This window comes from Sphaeramia orbicularis, chromosome 18 (assembly GCF_902148855.1).
Source record: "Sphaeramia orbicularis chromosome 18, fSphaOr1.1, whole genome shotgun sequence".
Lineage (NCBI taxonomy): Eukaryota > Metazoa > Chordata > Actinopteri > Kurtiformes > Apogonidae > Sphaeramia > Sphaeramia orbicularis.
The window spans coordinates 2314411-2339041 of NC_043974.1; the positions used below are offsets into that span (position 1 = coordinate 2314411).

Consider the following 24631-nt stretch of genomic DNA (forward strand, 5'->3'; position numbering starts at 1 on the left):
CTACAGATCTTCATCTTCATCCTCCTCTTCATCCTCTTCTCTCTGTTTCGGTAACTCTAGTTTTGTCATGATTTCACTCTTTTCTTTCTCTAATTTTAACTTCTTTGTTTCAACATGAGTCTTTTCTCTCTGGTTTCTCTCCAGTCCTTTCTCTAACTTTTGTATTTCCTGTTGAAGTTCTTCCTTCTTCTTCTCCAGGTCTTTCATGGTGTCTTCTCTTTCTTTCTCTGTTTTATTCCTCATGTCCTCTTCTTGGAGTCTCCTCTCCACCTCCTCCTTTTGCTTTTTCAGTTCATTCAGCTGATTCTCTTGGTCCTTTATGTTCTCATTCTTTCTGGAAATTGCATCTTCAGCTTTCTTCTTCTCTCTTTCTATTTGCTTTAGTTTATTCTTCAGGGGTTCCAACTTTTCATCTGCTGTTTTTTCTTCTTTTTCTGCTTTCAGCTGAAGTTGTTCTTCATGATTTTCTTCCTCTTTCTGAACCTGAGCTCCTGTCTCCTCACTTCCACGTTGAACTTCAGGATCTTCTTCTTGTGTTTTGTCTTCATCTTGTTTTTTCAGAGGGTCTTTGCTGTGACTAACAGGTGGAGGTTCATCTCCTCCCATGTTTCCATCACTGTCTGCGTCACCGTTTTCCACATTACCATCACATGTGTGTCCATGTTGTTGTGTTCCAGTCTGAAGTTCTGCTCCTTCGTTCACCCTTTGTCCGTCTGTGTGGACCAGGACATGGTCTGCCTGGTTCTGGACTATCTCCTGCTCTTCTTGTCCTTGTTGTCTCTGGTTCTGGACTGTCTCCTGCTCTTCTTGTCCTTGTTGTCTCTGGTTCTGGACTGTCTCCTGCTCTTCTTGTCCTTGTTGTCTCTGGTTCTGGACTGTCTCCTGCTCTTCTTGTCCTTGTTGTCTCTGGTTCTGGACTGTCTCCTGCTCTTCTGGTCCTTGTTGTCTCTGGTTCTGGACTGTCTCCTGCTCTTCTTGTCCTTGTTGTCTCTGGTTCTGGACTGTCTCCTGCTCTTCTTGTCCTTGTTGTCTCTGGTTCTGGACTGTCTCCTGCTCTTCTTGTCCTTGTTGTCTCTGGTTCTGGACTGTCTCCTGCTCTTCTTGTCCTTGTTGTCTCTGGTTCTGGACTGTCTCCTGCTCTTCTTGTCCTTGTTGTCTCTGGTTCTGGACTGTCTCCTGCTCTTCTGGTCCTTGTTGTCTCTGGTTCTGGACTGTCTCCTGGTCTTCTTGTCCTTGTTGTCTCTGGTTCTGGACTGTCTCCTGCTCTTCTTGTCCTTGTTGTCTCTGGTTCTGGACTGTCTCCTGCTCTTCTTGTCCTTGTTGTCTCTGGTTCTGGACTGTCTCCTGCTCTTCTTGTCCTTGTTGTCTTCTTTCCTCCTGGGTCTTCGTCCTCTCATTCTCCTCCTTCTCTGAACGTTTCCCTCCATCTGTTTCTGTTTTTAGCAGAGGAGTGTTTTCAGGACTCTCACAGTCATTCTTCTCTTCTCCTTTCTGTGATTCCACATCCCCCTGGTTACTCTTCTCTGTCACCAAAAAAAAAAAAAAAGAGTTCAAATTAGGGATGTAAACAATTAATTGACTAACGATTAATTGTCGGTAAGAATTTGCTCGATTAAATTGTTAATTATTGGTTAATTGCCCTTGTCCACAACTGTCTGAAGGCTGCTGGTTTGTCTGTGCTGCGACGCCGCGGCTGGGATAGCCGGTCATTGAACCGGATCATGGTGTTGATGAGTTAGAATGACTTTATGAACATGGAGGACCAAACACAGACCAACCGTCTGTTTGTGGGAGCGGTGCACCTGCGACTAAGGTAGGGAAAAGATACATGAGCGAAAAGTTTCACTTCCACTTCTGCAGGGGCACGGACTGCACCGCCCCCCATAGTATCATAAGTAGGACGGAGAGTGACGCACGCACGCACGCGTGTGGCTGCCAACCAACATGCACGCATCCCCTGCGAGTAGCCCCCCCACTGACGAAACACACGCACATGCACCCCCCTCCCGCCAACGAAACGCACGTGTGCACAACCCCATCTACCGACAAAACACACACGCGTGCACCCCCCCCCCCCCATTACAGACCCCCACACCAACAGATGAATTCCACAGGAAACACTGACTGTATCCAGTAGCTCAATAAATCAATCATTAAGGAATGTGACATGGTTTTTCATGAAGTATAGAAACAATATTTATTTTTTATTCTTATGGACCATATTGAAAGACAAATTCAGGTTCTCAGGAAATCGCTGCTTAATCGATTGATAAGGTCAACCAACTAATGATTAATGGATTAATCGATAATTTGCATCCCTAGTTCAAATGAGTTCAGATGTGTTCAGTGCATCTGTGTGGATGTCATGTAAATAAATCTTAATGAAGTAAAGGATCCTGTTCTTTTCAAATCAATCGGTGCCAAAATAAAGGTTACCATTGTCCATTTGTGCAGAACACACACATGCATAATGTTCACTGTCATGAAGGATTGACATCCAAGAGAAATGTGCTTTGCTTCGACATATTCAAACAATCATTTAGGACAACCAAGAAGTCCATTTGAGTAGATGTGTTTACTTTGACATTATTTACTGATAATTGTCACCGTTCCCCGTGAGGGTTGGACTCCTCCAGGGCTGCCCTTTGTCACTGGTTCTGTTCAGAACTTTTATGAACAGAGTTTCTAGGCACAGCCGGGTGGTGGAGGGGGTGGAGTTCAGTGGTGGGAGGATCTGGTCTGTGCTTTTTGAGGATGATGTGGTCCTCTTAGCTTCATCAAACAGTGACCTCCAGCTCTCACTGGGGCGGTTCACAGCTGGTATGAAGATCAGCACCTCCAAGTCTGAGGCCATGGTCCTCAGATGGAAAAGGGTGGAGTGTCCACTCCAGGTCAGGGACACAAGTCCGACCTCAGGTGGACGAGTTGAAGGATCTCAGGATCTTGTTCATGAGTGAGGGCTGGGGAGGGGGCAGTCTGGGCTCCTCTGCTGGGGCTGCTGACCCGAGACCCAGATGTGGAGAAGTGGAAGACGACCAGTACAGAACATCTGAACATAAATGTACTGATCATGTGAATGTGAATTGTTAACAGTGCATGAACCATGTGTCTAAGTCTTCCCACAGTGAGAGTTGGTGGTACAGCTGTTTCACATCAGACACTAAAGGAGACCATGAAGGAGGAATTTACTGTTTGAACTAAATGTCAGTTCAAAACACTTCATACAGTATGTTGGTATTAAAGCTGAATATTCTTGTTTCAATCACATCTTAAGTGTTTCATTTAAAGCTGCAGGAGATGTTTCCTCAGATCTGTCCATCCTCAGTCATATCCTCAGTTTCATGAATCAGTCTGTCATTCCTCAGCTGAATCTCTTCCTCATGGTGAACAGTTTCTTCGTTCCATCCACCACAAACAAACCATGTGTTTACAAACAGAGCCAGGAGGGAACTCCAGCATCTGAGGAATTTTGTCGTGACGTGCATTGTGGGAAACGGAGGTTCGTGCAGCCGCCTGGCAGCGACAGTACAACCATATGATATTATATGAATGAAACAAACATGACGTGGAAACGGCTGAAATGCAAAAACGGCTGGAGGGAAGCAGAGCTCCAGCTGTTTCTGCATCGTGTTTGTTGCAGCTGCCGCTGCCAGGTGGAGCTCCGAAAATTCCTCAGATGCCTGAGTTCCCTCCCGGCTCTGTTTGTAAACACATGGTTTGTTTGTGGTGGATGGAACTAAGAAACTGTTCACCATGAGGAAGAGATTCAGCTGAGGAATGACAGAAAGACGAATGGATTCATGAAACTGAGGATATGACTGAGGTTTGACACATCTGAGGAAAAATTGGTGATGAAAGTCTCCCGCAGCTTTCAGATCCACTGTAGTTTTGTACACAGACATTACAACATCTGTTTCACTGTCCAAATATTTATGGACTTTGCTTTGGGAAGAATTGTGGAAGTCTTTCCTGCAATTTGGACACATGATGTGTTAAAAAAAAATTTTAAATCCTGAATCTGAAGTTGTATTACTTCAGTTCTCCTGTTTTCAACTTGACAATTGATTTAAAAAAAAAATGTCCCTCCTCCCACGGAAGTCTGTAGTTCCACATCCATGGTCAGATATGGACATTTACTGAGCTGGGACAGCTTGGCTGACTGTTGACTGACTGTTTCCATACTTACTGTTTCTCTGTTTACATCTGTGGACAATAAAAGCCACTGCAATGAGCGACAGTACGAGAGCGATCACAGCGACCAGGAGAGGAGCAGATGAACTGGAATGACCTGTGATGGACAAACACACAACAAGAAGGTTCCAGCTTCATCCTGTACCATTGTGGAGTTGACATTTTCATTTGGTCTGACACTTCAACGTCATATGGAGACTCAGGTAAATATACACAGCACTTTGAACTGCTGTGTTCTCTGTCCACATTAGAAGCTTTCCACGTGTATGTTTAGGCCGTTCTCAGCCCCCTGTCCAACCTGAATCAATGTGTCAAATACAGAGCACTAGGCCTGGAACGGTACACCGAATTTTCGGCTCAGTACGTTTTTGGTTTTGATAGCCACGTTTTTTTTTTGTTTTGTTTTTTTTTTTCGGTTTGGTACAGGAAGAAAGAGAACCCCTCAAAATATCTTTAATCCATTTATTATGAATTTTTGAACATTTCCCCCCCAATTTTTGGAGACAATAGAATATAGACAAACAGAAGTAATATAATTCTGCTGCTATAATCAAATAGAAAAAAAAAAAAAAAAAGTATTACTAAATGTCAGTGCACATTCTGCATATAAATAACAACCAAAAAAATTACATGTGAAGTACAGTATGTGTGTGTGCAGGGTGTGATTTGTCAAAAACACGGGGGGTTACACAGTTATATACGTCAGGGTGTGGTCCATAACTAATGTAACTAACACTTACATGAAACTAAATACTTTCAACATCCAACTCCGGGGTTCTATTCCTCTGAGTGAGTGAGTGAGAGAGAGAGAGAATGAATGTGTGTTTTAGAACTACTACTACCGTTCATAGGCGGCAACTGACGTCTGTCTTTTCCCCGTCTCTTTCCTCATTTTCTTTCACCTGAACCTGAACTGATCCAAACTGAACTGGACTGATGGTGGAGGGTCTTCAGTCTCCTTCCAGGTTCACATCATATCTGTTTTTTGTTTTTTTGTTTTGTTTTTTTAACCTTATATCAGCTGCTATTTTGTATTTCAGGTCATTGTCCGCTCTTTCAATATGTCCATGTGCAACTGTGCCGTTTGGGTTCAGCTGTGGACTGAACTGAAACAGTTCAGTTCGGTATGTGGACCAAATATGTGTGTATGTTACAGGCCTAATAAACATAAATGGCATAAACAAATTTCAGCCATTCTAAGTAAATGAGGAAAAAAAAGATTTTAAAAATACATAAAGAATTTGAACTTTGACCTACTTTTCCCAAAATGTAATCACATGTATTCTGGGTCACTGGTAATCTGTAAACCCAATTAAGTATGAATTCAACCAATAGTTTCACTGCTAAAATTAAATACACAAACAAACAAACACACAAAGAAACAAACCCAACCAAAAACAATACCCCTTGCCTCCTCTTCGGGGGGCGGGGTCATAAATGAATAAATAAAACTCATGTTTTTAAGGAACCCCATAAACCCTGAGTCACCTGGAACATGTACGTGGGTGTCTCTGGTTTGTGCGATGCCGTTCTGTGTGATTCTGCAGGTGATGTTCTGGTGTTTGTTGTCCACAGTCACTGTGCTGCTGATAGTATAGAGGTCATCAGGACCTCGGACTGTCTGTGTGTGTGGATGTCCAGCAGACAGGAGGTTTCCCTCCTCATCCAGCCACAACACCTGCGGCTCTGGATACCAGCCAGAGGAACGACACTGGAGCACCACTCCTCCGCTCTGCTGATCATCTACTGTAGTAATAACAGGTGAGGAGGCAGCACCTGACGACAGGAGAGAAGAGACAGAAAAAAGAAAAGAAAAGAAAGAACCACAGATGCTTCTGTTATTAGAATATAGAGACACAAGAACTAGGAAGGTATTCAGTTGGACGGCTGTGTATGAGAACATACGATTAGAGCTGAGTACTGGTAAGAATCTGGAGATACCAGACAAATCCATATACTAGGATCACCATACGATATATCATGATATATCATGATACTGTTAAAAAGACAATTTTTTTGTTTGTTTCTTTTTTAAAATGATTATTTCCTTGAAGAATTGAATTACACCAGAAATCCGCACAAATACTAAGCACATTTTTATTTGATCACAACTCGGGCTGGGTATGATGGCCAATTTCCTTAATCGATTCAATTTTGATTCATAAGGTTCTGAATTAATTGCGATTCGATTTAATATTGATTGATTCAGATTCATTTAGTGATAAAGTACAATTTTGAGTTGTAACTTGATTTTTTGACTACTGCAGCCATGCAACACAGAATCAATACTGATATTAGAAAGGAAATAAATCTGACATTTCATCAGTAAACAGATGAATCTGCTCTGAAATAATGAACACAAACATGTCCATGTTTCTACTGTGGATCAGAACAGACTTCTTCTTCATCTTTATTCTGTTTTATTCCTGCTGCTTCCAGCCTGAAGGCTCATTACTGTCACCCTGGGGCACTGACACCAGTTTGCCTCCCCCTGAAACAGACCCATGTTGGGCCCTTGGTACAAGAAAGTCACTGGAGGGGGAGGGTGGGCGGAGCTTCGTGATTTCGGCTTTACTATTCCTCTAACTTCGCACTCAGCCATAGATCATCCAAGTTAATAGTTATAGAACGACTGGCTTCCGCAACCCTCCTCCACTGGCCAGTTCATCTGCACTGCAGGTTCCAGTTTGAGGAGGGGAGGACCTCCCACTGAGGGGTTTTCCCCACCCTTCCTCCCGCGCCAGAACCGTCGCGAGCACGACCAAGACCAAGTCTCTGCAAGGGGCTGGTGAGATGGAGCTAGCTGCGCTTCCACGTCGGCGGTTTCTGGGTCATTTACTTGCGGTCCTGCTCTGAAAAATTGATCTCATCCACCATTAATTGATTCCGCAAAATTAAAAACAAATCGATCCAAAATCAAATAAATCTTTTTTTTTTTACCCAGCTCTAATCACAACAGGATCTAATGTTCTATCACAAAATGTTCAAACTGTGTTCAAACTGAAATTCTGTTTTACAGACATTACAATTTCAGGTCCTGTTCATATTCTATTAGTTAGTCCTCTGTTGATACACTGTTTTTCTGCCATCAGAGTGCGTGTGCGACTGTGGTGACGGGAGCATAAAAAGAATCGACAGACGTCAGTGAAAAATGTTTAGTGTTGGTCAGTTGGTGAAGAAAGTTCTCTGAAGGTGTCAGTTTGGGATGTAGGGGTTATTTACAAGGAGCTTTTTCACAGTTTTTCCCTTTTTTTAGTAAATAATCAATGAATCATCTAGAACAGTGGTCCCCAACCTTTATTGTTCTACGGACCAGTTTCATGCATGAAAATTTTCCACAGACTGGGTAGAGGTGGTCCAATGACAAAAACCTCTGTCAGTTCAGAGTATGTGATCTGAAACACTTACACTGGATATCAGGCAGTTACAATGATTCTACAGCAGGGCTCTCAAACTAATTTTCTTTCAGGTTCACATTGATCCTGATTTGATCTGCAGTGGGTCGGACCAGTAAAATAATAACAGAATAACCTAGAAATAATGACAACTCCAATTTTTTGTCTTTGTTTTAGTGAAAAAAACCCATTAAATTATGAAAATACTTACTTTTATAAACTATCCAAACAAAGAAGATGTGAACTAGAAAAGCACTCTGAGAGCGCAGACCTCCACCAAGGCAGATCACTCCCCCTCCCCGATCAGATCACCACCAAAATTTAATCATTTGTTCCTTGTTCCAGTATCAACATTTCCTAAGATTTTTATCCAAATCCATCCATAACTTTTTGAGTTATCTTGCACATGGACAGACAGAAAAACAAACCAACACCGGCAAAAACATAACCTCCTTGGCGGAGGTAATAACCTGAAAAAAAAAAAAGGAAATTTCTCAAGAAAAATCAGTGCAATTTTACCATTATTCTGCCTCCACTTCTCATTTGTCCATGTGCATTCTGGATCAGATCTACCAAGACACTGAACACTGAGGAACAGGAAGAAAAGAGTTCAAACTGGACTGAATTGTCTTTAGACATTTCAGGTTATTCACATTTTATTGTTACAGGATAGTTTGCAAATGTAAATTTTTTCATAATTTAATGTTATTTTTTGCACTTTGAAGTTGTCATTATTTATAGGCATAATGTAATATTATTTTCCCATCAAACCCAGTAGTAAATCTGCAGTCATTCTTTTTTGTCTGTTCTTCTGCTGTTATTATTTGACTGTAGATCAGATTGGTCTGGATGTGGAACCGACACTAAAATGAGTTCCACAGCCTGGACTGTGGAATTTATACACTTTGTAAATTCATCCCAGGGGCCGGATTGGAACCTTTGGGGGGACGCATTTGGGCCCTGGGACGCATGTTTGACACCCCTGTTCTGCAGTAGAATATCAACTCACCCTAATGCAGAACCAGTCTGAACCCTGAACTTGTTTCCCTGTAACTAGACGGTCCCATCTGGGGCTGATGGAGACACACAGTCCAGGTGTTCTGTAGATCCAGTCTACTCTGGATTCCTTTTTTGGTAACTGTCATCGCAGAAAACCCAGACACACAAAAATATGAGGTTGGAAACAGAAGGACTTTCAGGGCTTTTGTGGTGATATCCGCATATTCTGCTTTGACTTGAATCCAGAATGCACAGAGGTTTGAAGTGGTCTCAAACATGGACTGATGTGCAGGAGCAGTTTGGAGGAGCTGGTGTGTCACCTGTAGGACCTGAGGAACCTGGAACTGAGGCAGGAATCCTGATATTTCCTTCTAAATGCAGCTTTGTGTTTGCAGGCAGTCTGTGACCCTTCAGTCTGTGACCCTTCTACAGTCTGTGACCCTTCAGTCTGTGACCCTTCTACAGTCTGTGACCCTTCTACAGTCTGTGACCCTTCTACAGTCTGTGACCCTTCTACAGTCTGTGACCCTTCAGTCTGTGACCCTTCTACAGTCTGTGACCCTTCTACAGTCTGTGACCCTTCAGTCTGTGACCCTTCAGTCTGTGACCCTTCAGTCTGTGACCCTTCAGTCTGTGACCCTTCTACAGTCTGTGACCCTTCTACAGTCTGTGACCCTTCAGTCTGTGACCCTTCTACAGTCTGTGACCCTTCTACAGTCTGTGACCCTTCAGTCTGTGACCCTTCTACAGTCTGTGACCCTTCAGTCTGTGACCCTTCTACAGTCTGTGACCCTTCTACAGTCTGTGACCCTTCAGTCTGTGACCCTTCTGCAGTCTGTGACCCTTCAGTCTGTGACCCTTCTGTGACCCTTCTGTGACCCTTCTGTGACCCTTCTGCAGTCTGTGACCCTTCTACAGTCTGTGACCCTTCAGTCTGTGACCCTTCTACAGTCTGTGACCCTTCAGTCTGTGACCCTTCAGTCTGTGACCCTTCTACAGTCTGTGACCCTTCTACAGTCTGTGACCCTTCAGTCTGTGACCCTTCTACAGTCTGTGACCCTTCTGCAGTCTGTGACCCTTCTACAGTCTGTGACCCTTCTACAGTCTGTGACCCTTCAGTCTGTGACCCTTCTACAGTCTGTGACCCTTCTGCAGTCTGTGACCCTTCTGCAGTCTGTGACCCTTCTATAGTCTGTGACCCTTCTGTGACCCTTCTGCAGTCTGTGACCCTTCTACAGTCTGTGACCCTTCTGCAGTCTGTGACCCTTCAGTCTGTGACCCTTCTGTGACCCTTCTGCAGTCTGTGACCCTTCTGCAGTCTGTGACCCTTCTACAGTCTGTGACCCTTCTGCAGTCTGTGACCCTTCAGTCTGTGACCCTTCTGTGACCCTTCTGTGACCCTTCTGCAGTCTGTGACCCTTCTACAGTCTGTGACCCTTCTGCAGTCTGTGACCCTTCTACAGTCTGTGACCCTTCAGTCTGTGACCCTTCTGTGACCCTTCTACAGTCTGTGACCCTTCTGCAGTCTGTGACCCTTCTACAGTCTGTGACCCTTCAGTCTGTGACCCTTCTACAGTCTGTGAGCCTTCTACAGTCTGTGACCCTTCTGCAGTCTGTGACCCTTCTGCAGTCTGTGACCCTTCAGTCTGTGACCCTTCTACAGTCTGTGACCCTTCTGCAGTCTGTGACCCTTCTGCAGTCTGTGACCCTTCAGTCTGTGACCCTTCTGCAGTCTGTGACCCTTCTGCAGACTGTGACCCTTCAGTCTGTGACCCTTCTACAGTCTGTGACCCTTCTGCAGTCTGTGACCCTTCAGTCTGTGACCCTTCTGCAGTCTGTGACCCTTCTACAGACTGTGACCCTTCTGTGACCCTTCTACAGACTGTGACCCTTCTGCAGTTTGTGACCCTTCTACAGTCTGTGACCCTTCTACAGTCTGTGACCCTTCTACAGACTGTGACCCTTCTGCAGTCTGTGACCCTTCTACAGTCTGTGACCGTTCTGCAGTTTGTGACCCTTCTGCAGTCTGTGACCCTTCTGCAGTCTGTGACCCTTCTACAGACTGTGACCCTTCTGCAGTTTGTGACCCTTCTACAGTCTGTGACCCTTCTACAGTCTGTGACCCTTCTGCAGTCTGTGACCCTTCTGCAGTCTGTGACCCTTCTACAGTCTGTGACCCTTCTGCAGTTTGTGACCCTTCTGCAGTTTGTGACCCTTCAGTCTGTGACCCTTCTGCAGTCTGTGACCCTTCTGCAGTTTGTGACCCTTCTACAGTCTGTGACCCTTCTACAGTCTGTGACCCTTCTGCAGTCTGTGACCCTTCTACAGTCTGTGACCCTTCTACAGTCTGTGACCCTTCTACAGTCTGTGACCCTTCTGCAGTCTGTGACCCTTCTACAGACTGTGACCCTTCTACAGTCTGTGACCCTTCTGCAGTTTGTGACCCTTCAGTCTGTGACCCTTCTACAGTCTGTGACCCTTCTGCAGTTTGTGACCCTTCAGTCTGTGACCCTTCTACAGTCTGTGACCCTTCTGCAGTCTGTGACCCTTCTACAGTCTGTGACCCTTCTGCAGTCTGTGACCCTTCTGCAGTTTGTGACCCTTCTACAGTCTGTGACCCTTCTACAGTCTGTGACCCTTCTGCAGTCTGTGACCCTTCTGCAGTTTGTGACCCTTCTACAGTCTGTGACCCTTCTACAGTCTGTGACCCTTCTGCAGTCTGTGACCCTTCTACAGTCTGTGACCCTTCTGCAGTTTGTGACCCTTCAGTCTGTGACCCTTCTGCAGTCTGTGACCCTTCTGCAGTTTGTGACCCTTCTACAGTCTGTGACCCTTCTACAGTCTGTGACCCTTCTGCAGTCTGTGACCCTTCTACAGTCTGTGACCCTTCTGCAGTCTGTGACCCTTCTACAGTCTGTGACCCTTCTACAGTCTGTGACCCTTCTGCAGTCTGTGACCCTTCTACAGACTGTGACCCTTCTACAGTCTGTGACCCTTCTGCAGTTTGTGACCCTTCAGTCTGTGACCCTTCTACAGTCTGTGACCCTTCTGCAGTTTGTGACCCTTCAGTCTGTGACCCTTCTACAGTCTGTGACCCTTCTGCAGTTTGTGACCCTTCTACAGTCTGTGACCCTTCTACAGTCTGTGACCCTTCTACAGTCTGTGACCCTTCTGCAGTTTGTGACCCTTCTACAGTCTGTGACCCTTCTACAGTCTGTGACCCTTCTGCAGTCTGTGACCCTTCTGCAGTTTGTGACCCTTCTACAGTCTGTGACCCTTCTACAGTCTGTGACCCTTCTGCAGTCTGTGACCCTTCTGCAGTTTGTGACCCTTCTACAGTCTGTGACCCTTCTACAGTCTGTGACCCTTCTACAGACTGTGACCCTTCAGTCTGTGACCCTTCTACAGACTGTGACCCTTCTACAGTCTGTGATCCTTCTACAGTCTGTGATCCTTCTACAGTCTGTGACCCTTCTACAGTCTGTGACCCTTCTACAGTCTGTGACCCTTCAGTCTGTGACCCTTCTACAGTCTGTGACCCTTCTACAGACTGTGACCCTTCTACAGACTGTGACCCTTCAGTCTGTGACCCTTCAGTCTGTGACCCTTCTGCGGTCTGTGACCCTTCTACAGACTGTGATCCTTCTACAGACTGTGACCCTTCAGTCTGTGACCCTTCTGCAGCCTCATCATTTCCTTGTTTCTTCCCAAAAAACGTTCTCCAGTGAATTTTGTTTGTGGCTCTTTTCTTTAGTTTGTGTTTCTACTGATTCATGAAATGGCGTCAGAGTCAAGAGCGGTTGAGGTGAGGGCGGAAACGGTCGCTTTTCAAAATAAAATCTCCACAAGACTAATGGAAAAAATTGCTTTAATATTAACCACAATTTTTTTTTTTCTTTGCAGCCCGGTACCAAATGATCCACGGACCGGGGGCTGGGGACCCCTGATCTTGGAAATAACCCTATTCTTTACTGAACTTGTGTGTATCATTTGTTCCTGTGCCATTTAGTCTGTAATAGGGATGGAACCATATGAAAATTTCATATCACAGTTATTGTGACCAAAATTATCACAGTTATCATTATTATCGCGGTATTGTTGAAATTGTGCTCAAAATGTTCAAAAAGTACTGATACACACACTGAAATAATTTAACCAAGTTGTATTTGGAAAAAAAAACCAACATAAAATTGGCACAATGTCCCTTCTGTGTCAGAAACATTCAAATATTAACCCTTAGTGGTCTGAGTCTATTTTGTCTGTTTTTCAGTCCTTTTGGTTTTGCCTTTATATACTATAGAAACAAATGTTTACCCATGTTTGGGATCTGTTTTTTCAGCACAACTTCATTTATATCATCTGTCTGTTATTTTTTCACTTTAACCTACTATAAAAACACAAAAGGACAAAAAACGCAAAAATATATAAAATCTGATTTGAAAAATGTATATACAGGGGTTGGACAAAATAATGGAAACACCTTAAAACATCAACAAAATATAATTTAATATGGTGTAGGTCCGCCTTTTGTGGCAATTACAGCCTCAATTCTCCGAGGTATTGATTCATACAACTTGTGAATTGTTTCCAAAGGAATTTTAAGCCATTCTTCAGTTAGAATACCCTCCAACTGTTTTAGAGACGATGGCGGTGGAAATCGACGTCTTACTTGAATCTCTAAAACTGACCATAAATGCTCAATAATGTTGAGGTCTGGGGACTGTGCCGGCCATACGAGATGCTCAACTTCATTAGAATGTTCCTCATGCCATTCTTTAACAATTCTAGCTGTATGGATTGGGGCATTATCATCTTGAGGTGAAGGTGTTTCCATTATTTTGTCCAACCCCTGTAATTTATTGCATAAATAACACACAGATGCTTAATGAACCTTTTCATAGACTTTAAAAGTGAATATTGGTTCCAAATATTAGGTATAGAAAATTAAAATTGTAATAAATTAAAGCTATACTCAAATATTTGACATAAAAGCAGATCTTTCCATAGGGTTTTTTCCCCTAAAAGTGCGGGAATCAAACACGGTCATCATGATAATTAGAATTTAAATGTAATACTAACCGTCTGTGATTTTACTGCAGTTTATCGTTATACCAGTAACTGTTACATCCCTAGTCTGTCCACGTTACAAATTCCAGAAATAAACTCACCTACAACCAGCGGAACTTTAGAGTCTCTCAGTTGTGGAATAAAACATCTGTACGTCCCCTCATCAGACAGCCTTACTGAGGACAGCCTCAGCGAAGCGTCTCCCAGCTTCAGTTTCTCAGGGGACACTGTTGTTCTGTTGGTGTAGGATGGATTTTTTTTACTTTCCAGTTCTATACCGTCACGCCACACCAGGACGAAGCGAGGGTCCAGGTCTGATCTGGTCCATTCCACCGTCAGCTGTGAAGCATCAGCAGCAGGATCGAGGTGACATGGCAGAGTTACACTGTGTCCAACCAGTGATACCAAGGGTTTAGAAGGACTGGACACCTGACCCTGACCTGAGGAGCAAAACAGAAGTGGAAGAGTTTTCTGGAGAACACACTGAATGTACTTCTGTTCAGAACAAAACTTCACATCGTGATGTAATAGAACCAATTAAGATTTAAGAAGTATGAGTTTCACAGAAGTGATTTTACAACACCAACACATTTTATTCTCTAGAATAAAGTTGTAAATTAATCACACACATACAGACAAAATAAGAGAAAAACTAAGGTAAGTTTAAAAAAAAAAGTCATAAAGTCATAAATTTGTTGGAACAAAATATAATATGTACAAATAAGGATGTTCTCTTAGAACAGGGCTGTCAAACTCATGTTAGTTCAGTTCCACATTCAGCTAAATCTGATCTGCGGTGGACCCAACCAGTAAAATAATAACATAATAATATAGGAATAATGTCAACTCTAAACTTTTCTCTGTTTTAGAATGAAAAAAGTAATGAAAAAATCAGTGTAATTTTAACAATATTCTGCCTCAGTTTATCATTTACACATGTACATTAGAACTGACAGATCACAGTGGATCTACAAACACAAAACATTTAATAACAGACAGAATATTGTTAAAATTGTACTTAAGATATTTCAGGTTATTCATATTTGTTCAGGTTATTCAGATATTTTTGCAAAATTATACTTTGTTTTAGTGTAAATACATGAAAACATTTACAAAGAGAAAAATCTGGAGTATTTATAGGTTATTATGACCCACTTGAGATTGAATTGGTCTGACTGGAACCTGAACTAAAAGGATTGTTCATATCTTCAGTGTAATTTTCGCATTTCACAAATTCAACCCAGGGCCGGACTACACCCATTGGTGGACCGGATTTGGCCCCCGGGCCACATGTTTGACACCTGTGTCTTAGATTATTAACTAAATTTTCTGAGAGAAAGAACCCACATCAAATTTATGAGGAAAAAAAGGAATATGTTTGGTCTTTATAAATTCATAGATTTCCAGGACAAATTTTATTTTATTTTTTTTAAATTAGACAAAACTCAGATATTCTCTGATCCTGGGGAAAAACTAACAAACATATGGAAAAAAAAGGATATTCTCTGACAGTTCAGTTGTACATTTTCCAATAAGTCACATTTTTTATAGAAAAAAAGGACATTGTTTGAAATTCAGTAGATTCACTATTTAAAGCTCAGAAAATGTTCCTTATACATCCTCCTGAGACCCAGAAATGTGTGTGTCCTCTGTAGTGGACAAGAGTTTCACAGCTTTACTTTAAAATAAAAAATTACATAATGTTCAGTGAAAAGGACATTATATAAAAAAAAAAAAAAACATAAAAAATGTATCTGATAAAACTGTTGCATCACGCTGTTTCCAATTAAGGCAATTATTGAATGTAAAATGGTGAAAATGTTGACTTACTGGGTGTCAGGAGGATATAAAAACACCTCTAACTCTGTCTTTTGTCATTCTCTGACCTTCTAAAGTGGCTTTTCCATTGACCCTCAAATTGCCTGAATATAACTTGCACATAAAACTGTGCCCAATAGAAAAATGACAATTTTCACCAAAACTCTTGTTTTTCGATGAAAAGTTTTTGCGCTCATTAGAGGTGCTTTTTTGGCTGTATCGAAAATGGTAAATCATGCAAAACTGCAATGGAAAGATCTTTTTGGAAAACTATAGAGTCACATGAGCAAAAAACCCGGATGCTGACAGATGTTACAAAAAGTGAAGATGAAGAGTTTGAAAACAAACCTTCATTTTTGAATTTTGTACAGGATAGAGGGGTAATGAGTGTTCTAGATTCAAAACAACATAGATTTATGTTCATCGACATTAGGAGTGTTGGATAATATCGGTTCTGCAATATTTCATTTCACAATACTGTATTGATATTAAAAAGTACTGTATCGATATTATTAGGTATTTATTCAAATGCAGATATTGTGGAGGTTCATTTTTGTTTTTTGTTTTTATTTTTTGTTTATATTTTATTTATTATTATTTAACACTGTTTTATTAAATAATGGTTCTTTGAATCATCCTAAAAGCACTTTTTTTTGTCTGAGAGGCAGATGGGAGTTCCTCTGGAAACTAGGAGAATTACAAACATTTGGTGATAGAACATTAGATCCTGTTGGGATCAAATAAAAATGTGTTTATTTTTACATATTTTGGGTGTAATTCAATTCTTCCAGGGAACAATCTTATTAAAAAAAACAAACAAACAAAAAATTTCCTTTTTAACAGTATCATGATCTATCGTGATATATCGTATCATGACCCTAGTATTGTGATTTGGATCATATCACCAGATTTTTGCCCATACACAGCCCTATTGGGCAGATTGTTGTGGACCTGACAGGGTCTTCATGTGGTGGTCCTTCATCCACACCTTTACGGACCTAGCTGAGGACAGGAGCATTGTCCTGATAGAAGAACCAGTCCAACTCACAGTTTGGGAACATTGGCAGAGCACAAGTCCAGTAGTTTTCAATAGTTATTTTTGGATTCCAAATGCTGTTGTCACTGTTTTTGCCACCCAGTTAGTTCTAATGCAAGAAGACAGTGAATGCCACAGTGGAGGTGTTTATACTTCTCCTTCTTTAATAAGACATGGAACATTGTGTTGGAATGCAGCTGTCACAGTAATGGAACGGCTGTCATACATGCAGATTAGGGCTGTGTATCAGCCAGAATTTGGCGATATGATACAAATCACAATACTAGGATCACGATACGATATATCATGATATATCATGATACTGTTAAAACTGAAATTTTTGTTTGTTTCTTTTTTTAAATGATTATTTCCTTGAAGAATTGAATTATACCCAAAATCTGCACAAATACTAAACATATTTTTATTTGATCCCAACAGGATCTAATGTTCTATCACCAAATGTTCAAGCTGAAATTCTGTTTTCCAGACATTCCAGTTTCAGATCCTGTTCAAATGTTCAGATTCTATTAGTTCACAACTAACATCAGAACAGGATTTTTGTCCCAACAAAGGAACTCCCACCTGCCTCTCAGACAGTAAAAAGTGCTTTTAGGATGCTTCAAATAACCATTATTTAATAAAAGAGTGTTAGATAATCCTTCCAATCCATGTTCTGTGTCCGTCCAATCAATGTTCCATCACAGGAGGGCATTTGTACAGGTTTTCCTCAGCCTTCACAGGCCTGATCACCGCCAAACTGCCCAAATGAATACATACATTACCAGACTGTCTACTAGGTACAATTTTATGTCCGTATTCAAATGTTGTGAGGTATGCTGGGAGATTTTAGCCACTCATGCTATCATACAATGGCACCACAGGTACAATGCTGCTAGTAATAATAAATAAAATAGAAACAAATAGAGAAAAACAAAATCCACAAATGAACCTCTGCCATATCTGCTTTTGAATAAATACCTAAAATATTGATACAGTACTTTTTAATATCAATACAGTATTGTGACATGAAATATCACGATATATTGCGGAAATGATATTTTCTAACAGCCCTAATGCAGACAGGCTGATTCCACAGGAAACTGCAGTGGTCTCTTCATTTTTCCACAGCTGTAGATGTAATTAGTGTCAGTTTTCAGTGGTGGTTTGGTTCAGTTGTCTCTGCTTATACAGTCAAACCAAATTAAAAGAAACAGACAAACAAACAAACAGCAGAGCTAACTCTGCTCTAATATGCCATCATACATGTATGTCACTTACCTGTACACAGATGAATTAATGCAGGGAAAAGCACAGTGTAGGACAGGACAGTGAAGGCACCACAGCTGAAGTTATTAAAATGTCTGAGCATCATGTGAAGCATCCTGGAATGAAGCAAACACAAACAACTAGATTTCAGTACGAGGACAAGTCTAACAGGCACTTATATAAATATAAAATATACACAATCCAACTATTTCAAAGACATTCATGGGTACTGAGAATAAAAGAGTAAAAGATTATGCATCCAGATACTGTTGGATTAATTTGACTGGTGACTGAAAAACATGGAAAACTGTAGATTTGGAGGGACAGTTTAGAACTGGTTCAAAAGTTACGAAGAAAACAGAAGAAGAACAGAACCAGCAGAACCGACCCATGAAGATGGAATACACTAAACAGCAGGTTGTCCCTTTGGATGGAAATATGACAGAAGAAAAACAGGTAGAACAGTTGTTTACAGTTGTTTATAGTTGTTTACAGTTGTTTTGTTGAAACTGTTGAAGGTGTTTAATAAATGCCTTAAGTGCATATGTATTCCCTTCTTTCTTGAGTCTGTTTGCTCATGTAAAATGAAACACGATAAATATAGATTAAAAATGAATATTTAATCATGATTCATCCAAATTAATCCACAGCAACCCTGTGATTAATCTGATTACAAATTTTAATTGCTTATAATTGCTTAAATTATCTCATTATAAGCACCTATATTTGTCCTTGTGGCAAAATCCTATAATTTGTCGGTAAAAACCCAATCTACTGGAAGAGTTGGCACAACCATGGAATATGTCCACTGGATAATCTGTATGAAGGTGAAGTGTTTATGTCCTATAATGACCGACTGAGTAAATATAAACTAAAAGGAAAGGAACATTTGTGGGAATATCCTCAGATCAGGAACTGTCTCATGTGCCTACACCATATTCTGGAGTCTTTGGTTTGACCACCTCACCATCACAGAGCCTCAGGATTTTATAGAAGAATGAACTACACACTCAGTTCTGATCTGAACAATTTGAAGGTTTTATGGAAAAAAGACACTGGGGTTGTTTTTGGGAATGAGGAATGGAGGAAAATAATTTCACAATGTGGAAATTTTTTAAGGGAAGGTGAAGACAAATGTACACAATATCAGAGATTACAAAGGTATTATTGGACTCCTGTCAGACTGAACAGATGAGGTCTGAAGAAGAACTGACTGTGTTGGAAATGTTAAAATGATCATGGTACTCTGATCCAGTGTCTGTGGGAATGTCCAATCATCAAAGGTTTCTGGATGGTTGTAGTTCATACTCTAAAGAACTGGTTGGACAGAAGCGTCCCAGTCTGTCCAAGGCTGTGTTTACTGGGAAAAGGACCGACAGCTAACGTATCAAACAGAACATTTTCTGTTATGGTTGGGGTCTCAGTGGCAGTTAGGATTATTCTTAAACACTGGAAAACCCCTAAAGCCCCACAGTTAAACGAATGAGTAAACATGATGAAACAGACTGAATATGAGTGTGTGCTTCAGAAGGTTAACAGTAGGGATGGAACCACAGCAGCAGTCTGGAACCATTCTGATCTGACAGAACTATGACCGACTGTCAGCAGGACCACAGCTCAACTACGAACCTCTAGGATTTATTTATCTATTTATTCATCTATTCAATCTGTGTATCATTCATTCATTTGTTTTTCAATTTAAAAACAAAAAAACGCGTTTTTTTGTTTTACATTTTCAAAACCAGAATGAAAACTGATAACGGTTTGTTTTTTCATTTCACGACTTTGTGCTCAAACAGAAAATGGAAAAAACAGATAACGACCGTTTCATCCGATTTTGCTAATTTCAATATAGTTCACTTGTCTGACCTGGAAGGGAAGTTACTAGGGAAAAAATAAACAAACGGAATCATGGCCGGACTGGAGGAATATTTTTCTATAATTGAGCAGCTGTTTGATATGTACGGAAACGTATTGCATTCATACAAAAAAATTAATTTTTCTGAATTGATTAATTCAGAAAAACAGAGCCAAATTTAAATTTTTTCAGAAAACAGTATCTTGTTAATACGGAAAATTCCGTTTGTTTATTTTTTCCCTAGTAATGACTACTTCCAGGTCAGACAACTGAACTTTATTGAAAATAGCAAAATCAGATGAAACGGTCGTTATCCGTTTTATCCATTTTTCATTTGAGCACAAAATGGGGAAATGGAAAAACAAACCGTTACCAGTTTTTCATTGTGGTTTTGAAAATGAAAAACAAAAACAAAAAAAAGTGGGTTTTTTTGTTTTTTATTTTTGGTTTTAAATTGAAAAATGAATTCTATTTCATTCATTCTATTTATTTATCTATTTTATTTTTTCATTTTGGGAACTTCCACGCTTTGCAGCATTTTTGATATTTTTCATGTATGTATAGAAGCCCTCTTTGCTAACATCAAGCAACATTGTATGATTGTCGTGTACCAAGTGAAAACTCTAATAAAAACTTGAATTATATCTATATATAAAAAAATTGCTTGACAGCACTAATATATATAATTTTTTTCCCGTACTTGACACCATGTATTGTGTAGCTTAATCTGTAACGTAGGCAGCCATTCATTAGTTTTGCTTCTGCCTGAGCCTTTTTCAGTCACACTGTTTTATTTTTCTCTTCTTCTGTTGTTTTGAAGTGCATCCATGACTGAAAATGAACTAAGCTAACATAAAACTAATATAGACACAGTTTGACTGCAGTTCCGCATTCACTACATTCCTTCATTGTACTCTTTTACTCATCCATGCTTCTACACTGATGAACACTGAGCACTTTGTGTCTGGACACTCGATCCAGGACCTGCTGAACAGGTTCAGTGTGTGTTTTTGTTTTAATGCCAAATGCATTCACTCTGTCTGCAAAACAAATCTACCCACAGGTAGAAATAAAGTCACCCTCAAACTTGTTCAGTACTTTAACACAACTCTGAGCTACTTGTACTTTACTTGAGTAATTCTAAACCTGCAGCTTATACTTTCAATTCAATTCAATACTTTATTGTAATTGATTAAAAGAACACAATTGAGATTAAAGTTCATGCATCTTCAGGCAGACAAAGCAATGCAATACAAAAACAAAATTCAAATGCACCTCTAGTTAATAATATATTTACATATTTTAGGCCTTTGTGGGGTTCATTTTATATTGATTATATCTTTATTTCTTTTTATATACAAGTGATACTGAAATAGTGTAAAACAGTTCTATAAAATAGAGTTCTTAAAATTAAAAAAATGAGCCTATTTGAGAAATGAGGTGAAACTTTAATTTTTGACACTGATGTTCACTTTTACTTGATCGGACCCTCATTCATTTCATTTTTGGTGGACTGTGGCTAAATATTCTGACTCAACTGCGCCCTCTGTTTGAACAAATGCAGTATTACAGTGTCACATTTTTAACCTGTGATCACTGAGGTAAAAAAAAAAAAAAACATGGATCAGAGTCATGTTTTACTGCTGTCTGAGGAAACAACTGTATAGACCACAGGTGTCAAACATGTGGCCTGGGGGCCAAATCCAGCCCCCCAGAAGGTCCAGTCCGGCCCTGGGATCAATTTGTAAAATGTAAAAATTACATTGAAGATATGAACAATCCTTTTAGTTCAGGTTCCACATTCAGTCTGATTTGATCTGCAGTGGACAGGACCAGTCAAATACTATCAGAATAACATAGAAATAATGACAAATGACAATGTTTCTGTTTGTAAATGTTAATATTTTCATGTATTTACACTAAAACAAAGTATAATTTCACAAAAAATGTGAATAACCTGAACAAATATGAACAACCTGAAATGTTTTAAGAGAAGTGAGTACAATTTTAACAATATTCTGTCTGTTATTAAATGTTTTGTGTGTTTGTAGATCCACTGTGATCTGTAAGTTCTAATGTACATGTGGAAATGATAAACTGAAGCAGAATAGTGTTCAAATTACTTATTTTTTCAGTTTGTTCATGTTATTCACATCTTCTGAAGGGACAGTTTGGAAATGTAAACCTTTTCATAATGTAATTTTACTTTTTTCGCTCTAAAACATACAGAAAAGTTTAAAGTTGACATTATTTATATATTATTATGTTATTATTTTACTGGTTCGGTCCACTGCAGATATAATTTAGCTGAATGTGGAACTGAACTGAGATGAGTTTGACAGCCCTGGACTAGAATAACCACTTTCCTTTACCTTTTACATTGGATGTTTTTTTGTTTGTTTGTTTGTTTGTTTGTATTTCATTTCTTTCGTTCATGGTTGTGCATTTCATCAGCAGACATTCAATAATCATCAGGTGAACAAACATGTACACACCCATACTCGAAAAGGAGCAGGAGGAAGATAATCTGATATTTCCTGTCCCCTTCTACATAATAATAGCCTTAATGGTTAGCCATACACAACTAGCTCTAAAGTCCTACTGTATAAAGCAGGGTTCTCAAACTCCTGTTCTTTTAGGTTCCACATTCAGTCTGATTTGATCTGCAGTGGACCAGACCAGTCAAATAAGAACAGAAGAACCTATAAATAATGACAACTGACAATGTTTGCCTTTGTTTTAGTGTAAAAAAAAAAATTAAATTATGAAACTACTTACTTTTATAAATTATCCAAACTAGGATGTCCCATTTTTGGGACTTCTTTTCCAATCCAGCTCTTAATTTGACCAGTTAATCTCTTATATATTAGTAACTCCCCAAAAAAATTTCGGCCCAATACATACAGTTTTAGACCCCCCCACCCACCTCCATCTTTAGGGTGTCTGTCAGCCCAGTGCAGAAAACCCATTTTTAATGGAAAATCCTTCATTTGTGGGTTAGTTCTGCCAGATCTGCTCACGCAAATGTCATATTAGAGGTTTTGGGGGATGAAACTGTCGTTTATGAAGGTCTACAATCATGTACAGGTCAAAGGTCACATGATTTTAGACAAGGTCAAGGTCATGTGACAGTTAAAAATGGGTCCAATCCCAGGTTTTTTCAGATTTCTTTCTGTCCTAGCCTGATTTCACAGATCTGCACTCAGAACATCTGATCCTACAGTACCCATCTGGTACCCTCCATCTGATCCTACAGTACCCATCTGGTACCCTCCATCTGATCCTACAGTACCCATCTGGTACCCTCCATCTGATCCTACAGTACCCATCTGGTACCCTCCCTTTTCTGCACTTCAGCAGGTACCCACAAATGCATGATTTTCCACTGAAAAATGGGTTTTCTGCACTGGGCTGACCGGCACCCTAACGATGGCGGGGTGGGTGGGGGTGGGGGGTCGAAAACTTTACGGATTGGGCTGAAATTTTTGGAGGGAGTTACTAATATATAAGACATTAACTGGTCAAATTAAGAGCTGGATCAGAAAAGAAGTCCCAAAAATGAGACACCCTAAGGAAGAACTTTTTAAATGTTTCTTCCTCAATAGCTCTGCCCACAAAGAGGGAGGAGCTTCCATACTCACAGACCATGGCAAGGACACCTCCCCCTTCCTACTATAACTCTCAGTTTATACAAAAATACTTTTGCAATTGAAGTAGGAACTTTTTAAATATCTCTTTTTGAATAGCTCCGCCCATAAAAGGGGAGGAGCCTCCATACTCACAGACCATGACAAGGACACCTCCCCCTTCCTACTACAACTCTCCGTTTAGGGAAATATACTTCTGCTACTGATGGAGGAACTATTTAAATATTTCTTTTTTGTCATGGTCTGTGAATATGGAAGCTCCTCCCCCTCTGTGGGCGGGGCTATTGAGCAAGAAATAATTCAAATGTCCCTCCTTCAGCAAAAGCTTATTTCCCACTCTTTGCGTTTGTGCACTTTGTAGACGGTCCCTAAGCGGTCCGTGCTCCACAGTCCTGCTGAAAAACCATGTGTTTTTGATGTAAGTAAAGGGAGTGTGGCTCATTTAGGCTGAAATGCTGTAGTAGTCTATTACCAGCAGAACCAAGATCACAACAAGGGAACATGTGTGCTTTGTGCTCCTTTAGTTTGTTCACTATTAACGGCCAAAGCCCCACTCTGCCAAACTACTGCCAGCCTTACCATAGTAAGAATTACACCAGAGCAAAACAAGTCCACACATATGTCACAACATGCAAAACTAACACGAAGCAGAATGTCCAAACTTAGAACTGTTGATAGAATCTCACTGTTCTGTCTAAAGACACTTTTTAATTCTACTGACAGCATTGCACAAAGACTTTACTTTCACTTTCACTTTCATTCAGAAGATGACTATCGATAAAAAAACACAAGTTTCAGGCCAGGATTTAGAATTAAACGGACTATCTGAGGTTAAAACAGGTGAATGTGCAGCCGTTCCACATATCAGATGGATTTATTGGTTATAGTTAATGATTAATTCATGGATTTGCAGACACGTATCGATACGTTTGCGTCTTCTTAAATGACCTCAAACAGCCAGCAAATAAAAACAGGCACATTATACCAGTTAGAATGTTCTGGTTTAAACACATACCTGAATTTGTACCTGTAATATCTAAAAAAATAAAATAAAATAAAATAAAATAACAGAAAATGAGCTAAATGTCGGTGAATGACACAAATCTAAGTTCGACGACACTTGGACTACAATAAATCTAAGAATGAAAAACAGTCCCACACTACAGTCAGTAAGTATTTAAACAACCTGGAAGCAGATATCAAGGACAGAAAAGTAGAAATAAAACAGTTTCCTACCTGTTCTGCACGGAAAGAATCTGTGACTGGAAAGGCTGTGAGTGGGCACAGTCCGACTAGAGGGATGATGGGAAATGTAGTCTTCCGGTTCAATTTGTAGTTTGATTATGAAGAAACT

The 24631-nt window shown here is 40.3% G+C and overlaps 1 protein-coding gene across 1 annotated transcript; it reads right to left on the reverse strand.

Moving 5' to 3' along the window:
- LOC115438931 (butyrophilin-like protein 1) lies at positions 1–24559 on the reverse strand. Its single transcript, XM_030162821.1, has 7 exons — positions 24514–24559; positions 17785–17888; positions 13754–14092; positions 5680–5967; positions 4187–4288; positions 1245–1523; positions 1–713 (listed from the first exon to the last, which is right to left on the reverse strand). Exons 2-7 carry the CDS (start codon positions 17885–17887, stop codon positions 1–3), a joined length of 1824 nt encoding a protein of 607 aa, XP_030018681.1. The 5' UTR covers position 17888; positions 24514–24559.
- Positions 24560–24631: the final 72 nt, after the last annotated feature.